General features: G+C 39.9%; 1 protein-coding gene across 6 annotated transcripts in view; it reads right to left on the bottom strand.

The window, feature by feature from the left end:
* The window catches only part of ankrd50l (ankyrin repeat domain 50-like), a 45741-nt gene that overhangs the window by 7185 nt on the left and 16954 nt on the right, over nucleotides 1–21602 (bottom strand). Inside the window, exons 1-5 of one of the 6 annotated variants that reach the window (XM_066686475.1) lie at nucleotides 19650–19963; nucleotides 16560–16733; nucleotides 16040–16187; nucleotides 15453–15946; nucleotides 499–746 (exon numbers count right to left, since the gene is read on the bottom strand). In XM_066686475.1, coding sequence (XP_066542572.1) covers nucleotides 499–746; nucleotides 15453–15946; nucleotides 16040–16159 — 862 coding nt within the window. In that variant the 5' untranslated portion in view covers nucleotides 16160–16187; nucleotides 16560–16733; nucleotides 19650–19963. Of the gene's footprint in view, nucleotides 1–498; nucleotides 747–15452; nucleotides 16188–16559; nucleotides 16734–19649; nucleotides 19964–21602 lie in introns of those variants that run through there. The other 5 variants (XM_066686476.1, XM_066686477.1, XM_066686478.1 and 2 more) reach the window with 5 other exon arrangements.

Raw genomic sequence — 21602 nt, 5'->3', positions numbered from 1 at the left:
ACTAAGAAGAGCAAAGGGCATTTTTAGATTATTTTTGCATAAACAAACAATTTTTAAAGATTATTTTATTACTGTGATTGGATTTACAAACACAGTGATAACCCTATGAACTATGCACATATCTTCAGAATTTACACTTTGCAAAGTATGGCCAATTAGTTCTAATGATTCTAGACATACTTTCCTGAGGGTGCAGCATCAAAAGGCATTCAAAATTTTAAATTTAGCACTAATTAGGCAGGCCCCTCTGAAAACATCCTGTACAACTGAAACCATGTTCTTTATTAATGTCTGTAGTTCAATAATTTGTCTAAAACATATAAAAGCTTGTCTTTTCCGACAATTCTGGCAACTCTGCAATTATGGAAGGATCAGGGAAGGGATACAATGAGTTGCTATAATGAACCTGGTTTTAGAACACACATTCCCTGGGACTGCATCTTTGCAATTAATCTGATTTGAATACAGAATATAGTGGCCAGGATTTTGCTAGAGTACCTGAGAACATCTTGCAGAGAGCTTTGTTCTGTCTGCGTGCGGAGCAGACCAGGAGAATCCAGGGAGGGAGTAGCTGGAGGTGCCTGACGAGAAGTTCTGCTATTGAAGTACTCTGAATGGCCATGGTTCCATTTGTCAGCCCTTCAGCTGACACAACACATCCACCATAGCCAGAATCCAGAGAATCTACCACTACATACACACTCTGCGCTGGAGAGGGCAAGGACAGCAGGGGCTCCAGTATCGCTCTGAGAATCACAAGAAAGATAATGATATTCAAACCAGTCTGTCTTCTTCACTTGAATATTATGAATATCAAATAGAATATATGTTTTCTATTTTTATGACTCTGCAATGCAACATCATCAGTGAAACATAGATGAAGAATTCCTGAACAGCTAAGAACCAAGCTCTTCAATAAATAGTGACCACAAGTTACCTGAGCAATATCTATCTATCTATCTATCCATCTCAGAGGCGATTGCTCTAAGACTGCAAGGGAAGCTCAGCTTCCCCTAAAATGTCAAAAAATAAGTGATCAAATATATACTGTTGTGTCATTGAATAAATATGCACTACAACGCGCTCAACTTTTGTTCAGAATCAGCTTCTTATCACTGGTAAAGACGTGGCTTTCCTCTCAATCATTCCCGCAGCTGCACAGTGCTTTAAATAGCGAAGTGCAGCGAAACGAGACGAGTGATTGGATAAATGCTAGGCTTTGTCCCGCCCATCGGATGCTCAGTGTTTCTGGGGGTCTATGGGGCAGTGGGCTGGCCTCGGCTGGCCCGGATGCTCAGCTTCTGCATGATGATTGGATGATCTGTCTGAGGCTTAATCCCTATTTGATTGACAGCAAAATGAGCGAATCAGCGATCCTTTGGTGTAAAGATCCGTGTGAGCATTACATTTTCATTCTGTTCTGAGTTGAACCGGAGACATTCTTAATCCCCTTAGCGACATTTTCTTTGTTAAAAACGACTAGCGACAAAACTAGATTCTATTTCTGATGTTTTTTTTTTGTAGCTGCTTGTGTTTGGAGACTGACTTCTATCACTCTTTCTGACTTCTATTGAACTTTCTGACCAGCGGGTGCTGCTGAGCCCCTCCACCGTCACAAAGCACTCACAGGCGGACACACTTCACAAGGACCAAGGCCGTTTAAGCAGCCTAGCTCTGCTGGCCATTGAGAGGACACTAGTCAAGTCCCTGGAAAAGACGCCTTGTTGGTACAACAGGGTCACAAATAATTTTCTTGAAAAGGAACGGAGGGTAGAATTTACGTATAAATAAACCAACACATTTTATGATGTAGGCCGAAATTGAGCTTCCCCTTCTTGAAAGACCAGCATCCGCCACTGATACACTAATATATATATATATATATATATATATATATATATATATACACACATACACACACACACACACACACAAATTGAATTGTTTCCAGGCATCCTATTATACAGATTTATAGTACTTAGTATCAATCCTGAGTTGACTAATGCAGCTTTTAAAATATTACATAATACATTGATTAAAGTTGATTAAAAAGGGAGGAAGGGTGCAGTAACAAATGGGAAAATTGGGAAGAGGAAGGGGAGAAAGGAAAAGGGGGGTGGTTAAACAGCAGAAGGAGGGAGAGGTAAGCGACAGGGAAGAGAAGGAAAGAGGTAGATGACAAAGAGGGAAATAGAGCAAGGGAGAGTGTGAAAACAAAGAGTGTTTCAGATGATTACAGGAAGCGGCAAAGATGAGATGCCACTGGGCAAGAATGAAATTCATGTCAGAGCATGAACAAGGCAAATGGGGAATTCATTTATATTGAAATTTAGAATGAAACCAGCCCTCCTTTCTTTTCCTCTGCATTTATATCCCCTGCTGCACCTCCTTCCTTCACACTCGCAATCTCTTCCCACTTGTCTCATCCTCCTCTGTCTGGCCTGAGGTGTGGCTGATGTGGCATAGTGAGTCAGTGCTATGGAAGCTCAGAGATTTCCTGTGCCTTCATGCATTCTGGGAGACAGTGAGATTTGGGCACAGCACCAATAAGCACACTGTACCTTTACCATACATGCACTGCAAAGTGGCAAAGATGATTCCACTTCAATCAGAGGTTAGCATCCTTTTTTTATATTACCACTCTCTTAACTACACACTTATCCCTATCAACACATAAACTACACGGTTACTCAAACTACGTCACAGTTAAAGCGGTAAATCCTTAACTGAATAAACAAAAATCTTGAGCACACTTTACTACCGTGCTACTGAAACTCAGAAATTAGGTGTAGTTTTTTAGTGGCATCTGTTTTGGCAGGTCTGTTTAATTTTTTTTCCCTTTTCTTCTGGGACTCTTGTGAAAAAAAAAGCTAAGATCATAAACGAGGCTCTGGTTCATACTCTTTGGCAGTTCCTTATCTGCGATGGGCTTTCATTATTTATATCAACTTCCTGGACTATTTTCTCTACATGGCAGAGGTCACTGGACTGTGCATGCACCTTGACCCATCAAAGGACCCGGGGGTTGCTAAAGTGCATGACCTTCTGTTTTACTACAGGGGAGAGAAAGGAATGAGCATGCTGGATAGCTGGTGGTCTTAACTTTGTGGTTAACCTTGCATACACCAGCTGGACAGTAGAGGAGATGAGGTGATTGGAGAGCTGGATTTTCTTTTTTTTTTAATTACTGTTTGATTGTCCAAAACACATTTTGGGTCAACACCACTGAACCTCTCCACCAAAGCATTCATCTTTCACGCTTTCATAATCTAGGATATGATTGAGTAAAAGCATAGGCCAAATATTCATGCCATCTTATTTTTTTTTTTAGATATGGTAATCATATTTTATTCTTTATAAGGGGTCCAAGCACTGCAAGTGCTGGAGCCCTATTGTTTTTGGTCTGTGTCCTCTTCTTCTTCTGCTTCTTCTTCTTGATCCTCTTTTAACTATAGTAAACTCATCCCTTAGTCTGGGCCATGTACCCAAAGCTTTTAAACTAGCAGTTAGTAAACCTATGATCAAGAAACCAAATCTTGATGCTAGTACACTGTCTAATTACAGGCCTATTTCTAATTTGCCATTTCTGTCCAAGATCTTAGAAAGAGCTGTGGCCCAACAACTTAGTTCATATCTACATAAGAATCATATATATGAAAAATTCCAATCTGGATTCAGGCAACATCATAGTACAGAGACAGCTCTAGTCAAGATAACAAATGATCTTCTTCTTGCCTCTGATCAAGGCCACGTATCCCTGTTGGTGCTTCTTGACCTAAGCGCAGCCTTCGATGCAATAGACCACAATATTCTCATAGAAAGGTTAGAAAACATGGTTGGAATCACAGGGACAGCCCTATTATTGTTCAAATCTTACTTAACGGAACGTTATCAATTCGTAAAAGTAAACAATCTAAATTCAAATTATTCTAAAGTAAGATTTGGAATTCCACAAGGCTCTATTTTAGGACCATTATTATTTACATTATACATGTTACCGCTAGGCACAGTTATAAGAAACCATGACATTAACTTTCACTGTTACGCAGACGACACACAATTGTATATTTCAGCCAAGCCCGATGACAAACATAGATTAAAGAAAATAGAGGACTGTGTAAAAGACGTGAAAGGCTGGATGTTGAGTGATGTTGCACCAGCAGCAATTTAAGAAAACTTCAACTAGTTCAAAATGCTGCAGCTAGGGTCCTCACTAAAACTATAAAATTTGAACATATCAGCCCAGTTTTATCATCACTTCATTGGCTGCCTGTTAAATTCCGCATTGACTACAAAATTTGAAGCTCTACATGGGCTTGCTCCTGAATATCTTCAAGATACAATTTCCTATTTTGAGCCTCCACATTCACTCAGATCACAGAATACTGGATTTTTAATTGTTCCCAGAATTCAGAAGGCCTCAGCTGGGGGAAGAGCCTTTTCTTATAAAGCCCCCAGACTCTGGAATGATCTTCCAGAAAATGTTCGAGACTCAGACACAGTCGCAATCTTCAAATCTAGGCTAAAAACACATTTGTTTAGTTTATCTTTTGGTAGCTAATGCTCCCCCATAGATAAAGGCGGCAGATCTGGGGGGTCCATGGACACAGGGAATTATAGTAAACTGAGACGCTGGTGCTGTCGTCCCGCCGTTTCTCGCGATCACTCAGGTTTGTTGACGGTGGAGCGGAGGGATGCCAGTGTTTCAGGATGCTCCCGTGTCTGTGTGTCCTCCTGGTTCTCTCCTTTTAGTTAAAGCTGTCATAGTCAGATCTGCCGGAGTCATTAGCCACACTCTGGAAATTTTCATATTTTCTACTTTACAAACACAAAACAGTTCAAAACTAATTCCATCCCTTTACATCTTTCCGAGTAAACAACTGCCCACCTGTCTGTCTGGACACTGATGGATGACTGTCGAGATCCTCCTCCACGCTTCAGACCAGCTGCCCACGCTCCAGCAACCACCAAGTGCCTTGAAGCTGTCCCTACACTGAAGTTCTCATGGACTACTAAATATCATCACCAGTAGATTGACCAGAGGAGGATGGGTCACCCCTTGTGAGCCTTGGTTCCTCCCAAGGTTTCTTCCTCAGCTGGGGGAGTTTTTCCTTGCCACTGTCGCCCCTGGCTTGCTCACTTGAGGGTTTTACATTAGTTTTTACATTTCATGTCAAATCTTTGTCTTACTGGAATTCTGTGAAGCTGCTTTGTGACAACATCAGTTGTGAAAAGCGCTATATAAATAAATTTGATTTGATTTGATTTGATTCTTCTTCTTTTTCTTCGATGAAACGCGATGGGCAGCCCAAACCGTAGGTCCTACAGACTTGCCGTTTGGTCAACTGGTAGTAAACCCTCCCGCTACTCAGTCACAAAGAGTCAGCCCGATCAGCCTGATGGTGGTGCTACAGCGACGTGGAATGCATCGCTCCCTATATCTCCTACCCCGTGTGGCGTAGAGACAAAATTCTTTTTTCCCTGATTCCTCAGGTCAGACCCTACAAAAAAGCCTCAAGAACCCATAAGCTCCGCCCACTTAGATTTTGAGCTAATTTGCATAATATGCAAGAACTTGAACTTTAATAATTATCAAAAAAAAAGTTGGATTTTCATCACTGCTCAGCTTCCAGACTCTCAGGGCTGGAGCTTGCGTTCCAAAAATCAGACAAATACACCTATAACTCGCAAACGCTTTCTCCGAATGTTACGATACTTCACATGCTTGATCCCTATAAGGGTTGGAAGACATAAGTACTTGGTTGTGCAACTGCAAGCATAGGGGGCGCTATAACAACAAAGAATTTCTTACACTTCACAGGATTGTCCGATTGACATGCTATGCATCTAGTGGGTGATGTCCTGAATGAGATTCTATGAGGATGATGTCATATTCGAAAAAACATGGCTGTCATCAGCCAATCAAATTTCAGCAGCTGTTTCATGACCTTAACAAGGTCCTATTATCATGAGACTTCCATAGTATGTCCATGGTAGCACTTCTTAAGCCCATAAAAACTTTCATAACAATAGCCACTAGGGGGCGCAATTCAAATTCAACAGGAAAATATGGAATATCTCTGCAAAAAAAAAACAAAACATATTGACAAGATGTTTAATTTATTGCATACTCTGCATAGAGTCTTACAACTTTGCAATTACAACTATTGTCAAAAAATGCATCGTTTATCCACAATAGTCAGGTATGTGAAAATGGAGCTTTTCAAACTCCTCCCTAGAAATTTGTCTTATCAATAAACAACAGGTATTTTTGAAATCTGTATAGACTGTAGGTCAATAATTATCAAAAAAAAAACTTTGAACTTTTGACACGCTGTTGTGGCAGTTATTTAACAAATATGCATGGGTGGGGTTCGATGCTCTCTTTGAGCTATAACTACAACAAACTTCACCCAAATCAAACAAAACTTGGTACACATATGTATGTCATTATTCTGAGGTAGTGTGCCAAATGTGACCACATTGCAAAGAAAGGGAGCGCTACAATTAGACAGCAACTAGTTGCATAGGTTATTAATTGATTACACCGCCACCTAGAGATGCAGTACCAGCAAGATGAGATAGATATATTCTGAACATCATGGGAAAGGACCTTGTGCATTTTCATAACATATGCTTAAAGCATTTTTGAGTTACAGCTGTTTTTATGCGATATTTCAACGGCAAGATGCACATCTCTAATTAAGCAGAGGCTGCAAACACACAGTAATGAAAGTTCCACATTTTGATAATTATTACAGCTCAGGTTCTTACGATTCTCTTGAAACCCCATACGTCTATATTGGGTTTTGATCCAAGGACTAGTTCTTGATCAAGTACATGTCGGCTACAACTCATGTATGCCTGCAGGCTCTGTTTTGCAGATTCCCCCATCAGCCCCTCCCTCTCTTCCTCACACACAGACTATCACCTTTTCCCCTCCTCTCCCCCCTGCCAGTCAGAGAAGGCCAGAGGACACAGACACAGAAATGCAGATATACAGCAATATACACTAAAATTATGGCCACCTCCTTATTTCTACATTCAATGTCCATGTATTCAGCTACACTGCACACAAGATCACTTTGTATGTCTAAAAATATAGAAAAGGGTCCACCTTTTGCTCTGCATACTTTCAATGCTCCCTTTCACCCTGTTCTTCAATGGTCAGGATGCACACAAAGCAGGTATGCTTAAAATGTATGACCTACAGTCTCTGCCTTTATTATCTATAATGTGGACCAACATAGTAGGTGTGTGTAGCACTGTGGGCAGTGTGTGGACACAAGTTTTAAAGTCTCCAGCAGCACTGCTCTTTCTGATCCACTCATAACAGCACAATACACACTGACATATCAACACTATGTCAGTGTCACTACAGTGCTGAGAAGGTATGCGCTACTTCCTCTGATTTTATATCTATAATGTCGACCAATAAAATAGGTGTATCTAAAGGTGTGGACAGTGACTGGAAACAGGTGTTAAATTCTCCAGCAGTTCTGCTCTGTCTGATCCACTCATAAAAGAACTATACACACTGCCATATCATCACATTGTCATTTTTACTAGAGTGCTGAGAATGTATGAGCAACTGTCTCTGAATTCATATCTTTAAGTTGGACCAATAAAATATGTGTATCTCAGTGTGGAGAGTGAGTGTTAATTTCTCCATCAGCACTGCTGTGTCTTATCCACTCATTAGAGCGTTACACACACTGCCATATCACCACAATGTCAGTGTCACTGCAATGCTGAGAATTATCCACCACTCAAATCATATATGCTTATTTGCATAACTGCTGCCTGAACATTGGGTCTTAATCCTTGGTGAAATTTCAGATTGATTTCTGTGCTCTGTGCTGTCTCTAAAACCCAAGCCACACGTTCACCTGTCTGCAGACCAGAAATTCACCCACTCATCCACTACCACTTCTTCTTACAATCCAACTCTGCTGAGACACCACGACACAAAGGATCACATTTAAAAGCACTACAAAATCTATATTAAAATGTGGCTCCTGTATCAGGAAATGTCATATGCTACGCTCTTGCTTTGCAAAGATTGCTTGCTTTCACCCTGGTCTTCAATGGTCTGGACACCCATACCGCAGGTATGACTCAGGTGTTGGAGTTGAAAATCCCTCAGCATCACTGCTGGACTGAGAATAGTCCACAACCAAACACATCCAGCAGACAGTGTCTTGTGTCCACTGATGACTGTCTCGAGAACAAGCAACTCCACATCATATCTGCTGTTTGTGGGTCCTGAACATTAGTGTGAGAAACCTGGGTGCAACTCCAGAGTGACCTCTGTGCGCTATGCTGTCTCTGTCATCCACTACTCTTCCAGCTCATGCTACACCTTCAAAGAGATGCCAGGACAGCATGGAACACCTTACAAACACTACTCAAACTTCCCCAAAAAGCCCCTACTATCTCAAGACAGCTCATATGCTAGCGCATTCTTCTTCTACCAGCGATTACAAGCTTGGACCCCGGGAATTGTCGCTTGCAGCTATATTATTGGACTTGCTTTCAGCTTTTCAAAGAAACATTTGTATAACTTTTCCATGCCTCCAAAATTCTTGCAATAGATAGCTTTGCAAGATCCAAGGGATTCCAAACACATTCAATAATGTTCAGCTCTAGGCTTCTCAGTAATGGCTTCTTTATAGCTACCTACTACAACTTTCAGACACTTTTTTAGATCTAAAAATATTACAAAAATATAACAAAATGTGATATAAAACACAATCATTTCTTTGTGATCTGCCTAAGTCTGACAACATGGGATAAAACCTTATTTCTGAGACTCTCCAATCACAGAGCTGTTTTTTTTCTGAGTATCTGCTATCACAATGCTGGAACCAAGTTTGTGTAAAAGTGATGATTCAGTATTCTTATTCAAACAATACCAGGAAACCGATAACAGAAGAAAGAGAACAAAGCAAAAGTGACTAAAAGGCCAGACTCCTTCTGTCTCACTGCTGGGTGTCGTGTGTTTGGTTTAAACAGGCACTCATTCTCAGCAGGGTCTGAAACCAGTCATTCTGAACAGGGCTGTTTAAACAGTCTAAGAAATTTTGACCCATAGTATGTCACAGAGACCCAAGGGAACTGTGTAATAACTTGAGGAAAAGGGTTATGCATGCACTGAAAAAAAAGTCCAGCTGTGTTCCCTAATGGTACATTATTTTCTCTATTTGTGAAGTGTAGGTGAATATATGTAATCTTTTATAATAGCTCTATGGTAAATACATTAACATAAAAATAAGTCCTACTGATGCAATAGAGCATATAAAAACAAACCAAATCTAATTTCTACAATTACTATTGAATATGGTACAATTATGTTCCCTAACTGAGGGTACAAGAAGGCCCTTGTGGGTACCACCACAGTGACAGTTGTTCTGAGAGTGTTTAAAGTCCACATAAAGTACTGTCTATGTTTTTGTTATGGTTGCAGTTTTGGTGCTGTACTAAGTCTGGTTAAGTTGATAAGAATTTTATTTTTGCATTGATTTGATTCAATCAAAAAATAAATAAACAAACAAACAAAAACACCACAGCTATAAAAAATATAAATACCACGCTTCACACAATGTACTGCAGTAAAACTTGTTCATCATTCTAAAGATAAAGTTATGTAGCTTTGGCCAAGTAATGGATTATTTCAAATCTTCTTAGAAACTTTCCTGACTATGAATAAATATTAAATAATGGCTGAATTTACTAGAACATAACTATAAAACTATACATTTTGCACAGTATTTTTTACATGAATTGTAAGCTGATCTTAGTTTGATGAGTGATACAATTTGGACATTAGCTAAAAAGAATGCAGACTTGTCTAACACACTGCCTAAACGTCCAAATATAAGAAAACTGTTTGCTAAATAAGGAGAGAAAATTCTAAAGTGATTAATTGTGTTCATCAGAGAGTGTTAGTAAATAAGACAGGAGACCTGTGAGCCAAATTCATTGCAGCTGTGGCTCTCTCGATCTCAATTTACACACGTTCTCTTGCTTGTGCTGGAGAGAAAATATCTCAGCACTTTACTAGTTTTTGTGTGAAGGGTGTGTGGAATGTGGAGCTCTACCTCACAGCTCTGAGATCAGCAAATAGGGAAAGCTAGCGTTAGCAACAAGCAAATGCTTGCTGGAGGAAAAGAAAAACAGAGAGAGAGAGAGAGAGAGAGAGAGAGAGAATTGTCAGAGAGGTGACCTCACCAACTGGACACAACCTGACACAGATGGGACAAATTTTTTCAGGCTCTGCTCCCCCTCCCCAATAAAACGTGTCATAAATAGCGTCTGCCATTCATGTCATTTAAGACCTATTGTGATAGCTCTGAATAGCAGCATTATTGGGTCGAGGGAGATAAATAAATAAATCTAAGTGCCAGGGAAGCTGAACAATCAGCCCTTTCCTGTCTTTGACATAGAGAACGTCTTTCAGAGGGGTACAAAACGATGGTTTACTGTCACAGAGGAAAAGCAGAAAAGGGAGAATACAAACAGGGTTTAGCTAAGATGCACCCACAAACTGCCACAGGAGAGGGTGGTGCTTCAGTAGACCTCATCACAGACAACACAGTTCAGCTTTTGGCATTTTGATGTCAGGAGATCCCCCCCCCCCTGAAAATACAGGAACGTGTCTGCGAGAGCTAGCAGCTCTGATGTTTTTACATCGCATCTAGCAATAGATCTGGTATAGAATATATTATTTAATATCAAACTTAGGATTAAAAAGCAAAAAGCATATCTGGATTCAAGCACCATTTGAGAAATAAACGAATGAATAAATAAGGCAATGATAACTAAAGCAAATTATCATCCGTTTGGAGGAGCATTGTATAGTTAAATGTTGCATGTATACAGCGAATTTTCAATACCCATGGTCGATTTACATTAGGAGATTATATATTATTATTATTATTATTAGTTTTAAAAGCAATTAGGACAGGGGGAAGGGGTAGCAAAAGTACTGAGTGATGAGGTTTGGTTTGAAAAGAAATGTTTAAAAAAATTGTGGTTATGAGTTCCATAGCTTTGGCGCCACTAATCTGAATTTAGGCATGAGACCACCATTATAACACCATAAAGGATCATGTAGAACAGCAGAGGTGCAGAAGTTCAGATAGACTGGTGCTAGACTGTGTAGTGATTTGTATGCCAGCAGGAGAACCTTCAATTTAACATGGAGAGAACTAACTCTATCAGCAGAATTTTGAAGTTACTGAAGAGAGCAATGTGCTTTTTAGGAAGGCCAATGAAAAGGGTGTTGCAGACTTGCAGTAGTTTAATGGGATGAGATGAAAGCATGAACATGAATTTCTGCACATTTAATTAAGAACCTAGGGCACAGATGGGCAATATTACAAAATGGAAAAATCTTTGAGATCTCAATGCACAGATGCTATTGAAATTATATTTAAATAATGTTTATTTAACAACATTTACAAACTTTTACCTGTTTGCAATAAACCTATCAAACAAACATTTTAATGACTACTGCAGTCTCAGAATTACTTAACATCTTTATGGCAAGCATTTTTGGGAATTACTAGAGCACTCTTTTGCTGTTAAAATCTGCTGCAAATGTGATACACATACCAGCATCTGACAGCATTTCTGAGGAATCTTAAGTTCATCATGGGCAATGGCCTCCAGTTCACTAATATTCTTAGTTTGCATCCTGCAACTCCCACCAAAGACTTTCTGTGGTTCAAGTCAGGCGTCAGTGATGCTACTTCAGAATCTTACAGGACTTCTGAAACCAAGCCATGATGGCCTTTGAGGTATGCTTGGGATCACTGTCCTTTTGGAGGGAGCAGTCACGCTTTAGCTTCCTCATAAAAGGCATGACGTTTTCACCAAGGATTCCCTGAAAGTTGATTGAATCCATTTTGCCCTCCACATGCTACACTAAAGCAGCTCCAGATCATCACTGAGCTACTGCTATCTTTCACTGTGCTCTGTATGCTTCTTCCTCCACCAAATCATGTTGCAGGTCTTTTGCAGTCTCTCAAGGGTTTTTGACCACCTGCCTCCTCAGGAATCTGGCAGCAGCCAGTGATAGCTCCCTTTTTCTGCCACACCTAGGTAGTATAACCAATGTTCCTTTAACCATGCCACCTCTGAATTGTGGGGGTCCGGAGCATACCAGGAATCACTAGGCACAAGGTGGGAATGGGTGGCACCAGAGTGACACATTTACTCACACCTATGAACACCTTTGAGTAGCCAATCAACCTACAACAGTGTGTTTCTTAACCAAGTGAGAAAACTGGATCACCCAGAGGAAGCCCACATGGGACACAGGGAGAACATACTAAACTCTGCTCTGTGACAGTGACACTACCTGTTGTGCTACCGTGCCACCCTTAAAAGTGACATGTTGTGTTGAATGTGAAGAAATCACTTGTTATATATTGTTGCTGCTCAATTAAAAATATGTATTTTTTGTCAATTTTTAGTTTACCATATAATTTGAACACAGCAGCTGTCCTTCACATCATGAAATGCCGCAAAATTACTTGAAATAAAATCTTTTACATGGACGTCCATTGAAATTTAAGAAGGTATTTGCCTTTTCCTGTAAAGAAATAGAAGATGTGAAATATGTGTTTTTTATTAGATAGCAAAGATATTAGTTTTACATGCATAACTAATGGAAACTGCAGAGGAGGGGTGGTAGCTGGAGCCAGAGTCTAACTGTGAAACATAAGGGTTTCTCACAATAATGGAGAGCAAACATAAAACACCATGAGACCTTTTAAATGGTTTAAATGCAGACAGAAAAGAGTTCAGTAGGAATTTAGTGTGCTAACAACAGAAGCTCTGTAAGAGAGGTATCACAAGAACTTGATATTAAAAACCACATATATGAAATAGTAACTTGGTAACCTTCAAAAATAACGTGGGGTGGGGGGACTGTGTTGAAGTTAACATGTCTGCAAAGAAAATATTATGAGGGAGACAGTGGCGATTGCTCTAAGACTGCAAGGGAAGCTCAGCTTCCCCTAAAATGTCAAAAAATAAGTTATCAAATATATTCTGTTGTGTGTACATGTCATTGAATAAATATGCTCTACAACGAGCTCAACATTTGTTCACAATCAGCTCTTCACAAAGAGCTTTCCTCTCAATCATTCCCGCTGAGCGTCCACAGAGTTCAATAGTGAAGCAGCGAAGTGCATTGGATAAATGCTGGGAGGACACTAGTCAAGTTCCTGGAAAAGACGCCTTGTTGGTACGACAGGGTCACAGATCATTTTCTTAAAAAGGAACGGAGGGTATAATTTACGTATAAATAAACTGACACATTTTATGATGTAGGCAGAAATTGAGCTTCCCCTCCTTGAAAGACCAGCATCTGCCACTGGAGGGAGATAAATGTTGAATGAAATTAAGAAAATAGAAATGTACTATGTTGGTTCTTACAATCCCCTTCCCCAAATATCTGGGACATATAAAATAATGAAAATAAAATATGTGACTTGTCAAAGTGATTTCCAGTGTTATCACTGACCAACTTAAATGTTTCATCTGTTCTTCTGTATTTTGTAAACTGTAATTGCTTTCACAGGCTCTTAGGCCATTCTGGCTTAATACAAGACACCAGCTGCTCAATAGTCCCTGGTCATCATAATCTGATTCTCCTCTTCATGATGCATCAAATATTTTCAATAGAAAACCAATCTGGATTGCAAGCAGGCTAGTCAAGCAGTCACAATCTGAGTCTAAACGACACAACTGTGCCAAAGATTAATGTATGGCTTTTTCAAATATTCCTGATGAAACAGCAGACTGCATTAAGTGACAACTTTTTTCCGAAGTGGTGACACAGACTGAGCCTTTAAGACCCAATCATGATACCTTCATGTTACCAATTCATCTGATCATTGTGGAATATTTGAAAACAAGTATTTGTCAGAAACTGTGCCCAAATCACGTTATAGTTCCACCATTTTGTAGTAGTGTCCAAAATCAGTGGACAGATTTCAGTCCACTCAAACAATCCCACAATGCACAACAAAGGGTAACGTAGAACCCATGTACACTTGCTGACATTAATGGATAGCAGATACTCATAATGAGCTGCACTATTTTGTAAAAACCTACATGAGTTAGTTTCTAAAATTATCCACTACCCTCCTGAATCAATCATCCATTGTCTGTAACTGCTTATCCAGCTCAGGGTCACGGTGGATCCGGAGCTTACCTGAAATCACCGGGTGCAAGCCAGGAACACACCATGGAGACCCCCTCGTTCACAGGGTGACACACACTCACACCTATGGACACTTTTGATTTGCCAATCCACCTACCAATGTGGAAGGAGACCGGAGCACCTGGAGGAAACCCACACAGACACGGGGAGAATACACCAAACTCCTCAGACAGGAGTTTGTGACAAACCCGAAGGAGGACTTCCTGAATTCAGTTCCCTATAATAGTACACTATATAGTGAGTAATTTAGAGAATAGTGCAAAGGGAGCCATTTCGAACACAAGGAAAGTCACATTTATTTTGCCTGTTCCAGCTTTAGCATGCATCAAATTTTAAATGACTTTAAAATCAATTTAATCAATGAAAACTATCTTTTCTTTGTAATTTTGACAGTTAAATAAATGTTCAAGAGAATTAATTGATTATAATCAGGGTAATGGGGAAGAAGGCCATCATAGACCCCCCACTCAATTAGGCCGATTAAGAAATGAGTATAGATAAAAATAAATAAATAAATAAAGGAGTCTCTCAGTCTCCCAGTAACTAGTATTAACTAGCTAGTCATTACAGTGGAGAGAATTTACTGAATACTGAGTCATTAGTAAGCCAACAAGCTAGGATGTAAATTTTAGCAAACTAGATACCTTGCTATGTTACTTTAATCTAGCTTTTGTGTGGATAAAATGAGTAAACTTGCCATTTATTTTGTGCTACATGAAACAGGATTTCCTGCAAACCCGAGCCAAATTCATGTGGAAATATCCCATTCAAAAGATGGTGGACACAAATCTGAAGTATAAATGAAATAAAATCTGAAATTAGGCTTAATCTTGGTCTGAAACCAAACTGTGTCTGAACAATATCTTTTAAAAATTCCACTTAAACTAAGGTAATTTAATGCCTTCAAAAAGCATTCCAAGCATTGTTACTTAAGAAAACCTGTCATAAAATTGCATTCATGCTGGCCTCACGGACCTTCTAAGATCTCACTGCTAACAATATAAATGAATGTCAATCTGTCTGATATATTTTTAATGCAATTAAACAGGGAAGGAAAATATAATTTCAAAATGGAAAGCAGTTTTCTGCAGGTGTGCAACAGTCTATCGCGGAGAAAGTGAAATTTGAACGATCAAAAATATTTGAGAATAGCTCTCCAAAGCCAGGTCTGTTCACGTTGGGACAAACACTTCAAGCTCTTATCTGAAGCACTCACCTTTTAAAGGTGTCATCTGGGTCTCGCTGGCAGTGGATGGGCTCCAGGCTGGTAGTAACAGAGGAGCTGCTTAATATGTGTTTGTAGCTGGGTGCCAGCAGTGGACTATCTCTGAGTTGCTCCACAAGTCCGAGCACAAACCTCCAAACTTCCATGCTGTCTGCATCTTCTTGCTGGCAGTAATGCCAAGCCAGGCAACGTGATGCCAGGCCGGCTGCTCTGCCTGCTTCTGACTGGGGCCACACAAGCTCTGTGCAGAAGGCTGTCTTTCCTGTGCCTGGGCCCCCTGTCACAAGGACTCCTGGCGGGCAGTGTGCAGAATTGTGTGGCCCTTTGGTGGCGTCCCGCGCCTCCAAGCACTTCTTCAGCTTCTCCAGGGCCCATTCCCGACAGTGGAACCGCCGGCCTCGCAATAGGCTGGGATTAGAGCCCCTCATCTTGCCTGGAGGGATGGAGTGATTGCAACCCTCACAAATAATGGATCTTGATCCATGCTACAAAAGAAACAGCACGATCAAGAGATCAAGATGCTGCTAAGAGTTAAGTGCTCATTTTGGAACCATCCAACAGGTCGATTTCTTTCTTACAAACTTGCATAGAGAACTGTAGAGTGTTGAACTCAAAGGGATGAATTTCTCACAGCTGTGAAGGATATAAGTGTGTGTCTTCAGACAGGTCCTGCCTGCAGGTGCATTTCGGATATGCATTCGTTAGCAGTCTGGCTCGTCATGCTGCCTGTTGAAAGGACACAATAAACATAAGCCTTTAGGTCCATAAAGCTGTGTAAAGCAGCCACCTTACTGTTCCAGCGGACAATCTCTGTAGTTATTGCTGTTTTACAGTTCTCCTGATATGATGTGTGCTTGTGTTAAATTGAATGACAAGAATGAATGAAATCTTCTATAGAAGAGTCAATGGATAATACTGCCCTAAAGCCGAGTGAGTTAAGAACTTTGTTTTTTTACCATAATCTAATATATAAAATTACCTATGCCAATATTGTTTCATATAAATAAACCATACAAGTAACAACCACACTGAAGTTAAGTGACAAAGAGAATTAGATGAAATCATATAGAAGGAAATTGAAATGAAAGTAGATCTTACTTTATCTGAGATACTGATCTCTTTGTCCCTCTTTGCTCCTTCCTTAATGTGCTCCCTGTGGTCTTCGATTTCAATTAGTCTCTTACTGCTTTCTCTTATGTTCCCCTGTTTGTCTCCTTTTTTCCTTTTAGCAGGTCTCACAGATTATGCTGACAGGATTGGAATCTCCTCCTTCTTTCACACACACACACACACACACACTCTCTGGCTCTTACAGCTGCTCACCAGTTTTTCTTGTTCTCTTTTATCTCCTCCCCTCCCAGTTCCTGACATGTCAGGACATGAGGCAAAGAGGAAGAAAGAGAGAAGAGAGAGAGAGAGAGAGAGAGAGAGAGAGAGAGAGGCATGTCACAGTTTGAGAGAGGTATGGCAGCATGAGGTTTGTTTTGGGGTCAAAGTTTGTCCACATACAGGCAAGCTGCAACTTAGCAGACAGTTCTCTTCCTCTTCCCCTTCTGAATCCCTCAGGAAGACAAAGCAGAGAAGACTTTTTTCTGGTCTAAATATACATCACATGCTCACAATTCACTAGAGGCCATAAAACAGAAGAGTGCCTCCACTGTACAGCCGAATGCCTCATTCATTCCAACCAGTGAAAGACCACTGAAACCTCCCTCACACAGCATGTGTGTTTGTTTCAAATTATACAATGCTTAGCTAGGAAAACAGGCCAGTTACATCAGACTAGATCTGTATAACGTTGATTAAACTTTTAGGTACTGCTTCATTTTCCACTGTGGACGCTTTACAATTATTCAGCTTGAAATTATTAAGAACTAAAATTTCAATTTAACATTTATTAAATGCAGCTAAATTTTCATCTAACATATACAGTACATTTCAATCTAAATCTAAAGCTAACCATTATATTTTAAGCCAAGATCTACTGATGATCACAGTTACCATGTGATTCAAACACTGACATATAAACAAAGTCATTCTGTTAATGTGAGCTGATGAATTGTAGAGAAGCCAACTCAGATATTTTTAAAGTGCAGGTAACAGGAACCAGAGATTGCAATGTCTGAAACATGAAATAGCATCATTTTTTTATTATCCAAAATCATCAGTGAAAATATATCTTATAATTTTTACTGTCAGCAATGCTAAATCAATGTAATATATTTTTTTCTGTGCAAAGAGAACATTCACAACACTGAACATTCACAACACTGGAAAAAGGTTATTTCAGTACTGATTAACCTTACAATATGATAAAATATAGGCCAAACATTTCCTTTCATTGTCATGTTATTTCATATGTAATTATTTTGTGAAGTAGCTTTTAGATGCAATGAATAGTGCACAAAATGTAAAAAAAATGCACACTAAAATATTTGCATACTGTTACTAAATAATTTTGTTTATTAAATGTATCATGGGGTAAATTATCAGTCAGTGTCACGGCTGAGCAGTTCCCTTTTGAAACCGCAGTGTTCTAAAGACAGTCTCAAGCAGGCAAATTCAGACAGCCAGGGTTTCTTACATCATTAACCTCAGGAACCAATCCTGTAAATTAGGATTTTAAATAGGAGGTGGGGATTTCAAGCCGCTGGCAAACAGCAGAGGGGAGGGTGACGACAGAAGCAGGGACTAAGTGCTAATATATAGATGCATGTGTTCTTAGACAAGGGAAAGGAAGAGAGCCACTTTGAAAAAGCAACGTTCACATTTTAATAAACATTTTGAGTATGAGTCCTCACCATTTGCTGCTCTTCACTAAGTATGTGTGCTTAAAACTGGTTTAATGTCCCTGTGTCTGTAAAGGGGTAAAAAGTAAAAACTAAACAAAGGGTCTTGGCCCAGTATGCTAGGCTTTCTTTTCCTCTGCTCACAGCAGAGAAATGGCAAATGGTTTTTAAATAAACAATATACTTCTAAACTTTTAAAAACATGAACCAAGAAGATTTTGCTGTATTCCTGCTCCATAGGTAGATAATTTTGAGTTACTTTTTGCTATAGATGTAGACTCAGAATTCAGGACAGCCCTAACTGCATGAGTAAACACAGATTGAAAGTGCTATGGTCCTGTAGTTAGGGTGACCAGACGTCCTCTTTTATAGACTTAAAAAATGTACAGGCGGAATTTCACAAACGTTTTGTTTTTCTAGAGCTTACATAGAGTTTGGATAAGCGTTTCGTTCACAAACTAGTCCCGCCCTCCCCACTCTGGTTCGCTTGAGTGAAAAGGGGTGTGGTGAAATAGCCTAAAATCTTCGGATTGGACGGTCTGACTGTAGAGCTGCCATTATTGGTTGATAACCCTCTCTGTAAACATTTAATTGGTCAGCCTGCACGTCAGTAGTCGTGCCCCCTACTGGGCACTTGTCTGTACAATAAAAATGTACAGTTAAACTTCAGCCATGTATTATAAAAGAATGTTCATGGGTTTAAGTAATGAACTAAAGAGGAAAATCATTTAATTCACGAATGATAATAATAATAAAAAGAAAATATCTCTTGATTATTTATTTTCACAGGATACCACACCTGTATTATAACCGTTGATCAAATCCTACCGAAGCTACAGCTTAACAGTATTCAGACACACCTATGGGCAACTTTAGTCCACACACACACACACACACACACGTGGCTCGTGACCACGCCCTTCCTTTTAACTGTCACCCTCCCACCGCGGGTACATTGTTCGCATACCTTCTTTTATACCAGGTGTTTATGGCAATGCCTTGCTAAAATCTCACAGTAGGATTCAAAAGGTTCTCACAGGACATTAACACCACACAAACACAGAACAAACAGCGTCCTAAGTAAAGACTATTAATACAACGTGAAAACATGCTTTAGGCCTGACGTAAGAGAACGACCCCAGGCGACTGTAGTCTTTACTACAGAGCTGTGTTACCTGTGGAAAACGAATGTAAAGACATGAGACAGAACGGGCAGTTTCAGTGCAATTCCAGTCGCTTTAAATGCAGTAAATTACGGGAAGTTTTTCTCTTGGAGGCGGGCTGCAGGCTACAGGTGCCTTCCGCCTCAAACACACCGCTACCGACGACAGACCTAAAATTGACGGAGAAACGTACACGCACGTCCACAGCGGACATGTTTTAAGTGTGAATATCGTACCTGCTATCTCTCCGCTGCTCTAGTTCCTCCTCCACAGTCCATACCGCCTCACAAAACCGTCTCCTGAGGTGTGTTTTAACTCTCCTGCTGTCGTCGTTGTATTTATTAGCCTATTCGAGGCGTGGTGATATTTCCAGCTTCGTTATTATTACTATATAAGGGCTATTTGTCTTCACCTTTAACTGCAATGAGCGGCGCGGCTCGGTTCCTTTCGGTTACCGCTCACAACAGCAGCGCCGAGTCTCGGAAAGAACCACGACAGCCCGCTCTTTTAAAGTTATTTTTTCCCTCGTTCCTCTACCACCGACATGCCTCCTTCCACAAGCTCCGCTCACACACACTTCCAGCGTCCAGCGAGTTTTAACGCGACCACACAGCCCCCTTTAATCATTTCTTTACCAGCTGTTCCCAAAGTCGGACTGGATTACAGTTCAATATTTCGATTCTCCATCGACCTCCACTTCATAATAGACCCTTATCAATGTCAAGAAGCTACATCCTTTCTCATCAAAAACAACGAGAACATGACTTTAAAGCATGGGAATATAATACACTTTATGGCCAAAACTTCGTGGACATCTGCTCATCAAGTCATTCGTCAGTAAGGATATTTACAGTGTGTTTACCCATTCTGGTTTAAGCATTAATGAGGTCAGATACTGAGATGCGAATATTATCTCTGGATCACAAAAGCCAATCAGATGAGTTATATCCCTCCAGAGAACGATGTTCCACAGTCCAACTCCCTTTAAAGTCCCCCTACGATCATAAATTTCCCATAAATCTCATCAAATTAAATATTTGTAAGTTATTTCCAAGAAAAGAAAATCACCGTATGCCCTAAAGATGCTATATGCAATTCTTCACCTTCGCCTTCACTCTGTATGCGCATATCTATGAATATGCAATTACCCTGCCTCTTTATCCACCAATCCCTCAGCTGCCCAACCCTTCAAGATCACAAATTTGGTTCCTAGGGTATGACATAAGAAGAATCCCTGTCTGTCTGAATCTTCCATTTGAGGCAGAAATGGCTGACCACCAGGGGGCGTACCTAGGCCCTGGTTACGGGGCTATAGTCCTGGATCTTTTTATATTAGCCCCGGGTCTTTTATAACACCAAAGTTGTATTATGAAACCAGATCTGTCCCAATTATCGCTCTAATCAGGCCCGCCAAATTATTCAAAATATTCTAAAGAAAAATGTTTTTATTCAGGGTACTCAGCCTTCGAGAAGCAGTAATAACATGAAAAGGCATCGGCATCTTACGTTCGGGTGACGCTGGCACATGCCAGTGACATCGGCACCATACGTATGGGTGACAGTATGGAACGCCGCTGGTCTCTAAACGTGTTGGATTCTCCGTGTTAACACGTAGCGTATAATTTCGTGTTAACACACTAAGGTATTTACGTGTTAACGCGTTATGAACGGGTTAACACGTTACGTTTGTGTATTCCGTGAATCATGATTCTTTACTGCCACCTACTGGTGTATTGCGTTATTGCTGAAACAACATAAAGCCTTAACTTACCAAATAACGGAAAGATTCCAGTGTTTAATATTCTGAACAATGTTTTTTTATGAGATTTTGTATATATATATAAACCCCTCACTTCAACCACCACAGAATTTACTGCTGAAAAAAGCCATTTTTTAATTCAGATTTTTTGGTTCAATTCCATTTTGAAGGAGTTTTAACCTCTCAAATTTTTACTGTATATATAAAAGTAGATACACATAATTAAATAAAACATGAGTAAATTAATGTATCTTTAAACATATTATACATGTTTACAGAAAGAGGAGAATCTGGAAAGTAAATTTCACTATGGGTTTGTATTGACACTGTATTTATTTTGCAGTATGCTATTAAAAGAATGCACATAATTTATCAATGTGAATGAATTACGCCTCAGTATGTGTCACACATACAGTGTGAGAGAATAGTG

Source organism: Hoplias malabaricus, chromosome 12 (assembly GCF_029633855.1).
Source record: "Hoplias malabaricus isolate fHopMal1 chromosome 12, fHopMal1.hap1, whole genome shotgun sequence".
In the NCBI taxonomy this organism is placed as follows: domain Eukaryota; kingdom Metazoa; phylum Chordata; class Actinopteri; order Characiformes; family Erythrinidae; genus Hoplias; species Hoplias malabaricus.
Note: the sequence above shows the minus strand (reverse complement) of the source record. Positions and strands in the feature narration are given on the sequence as shown.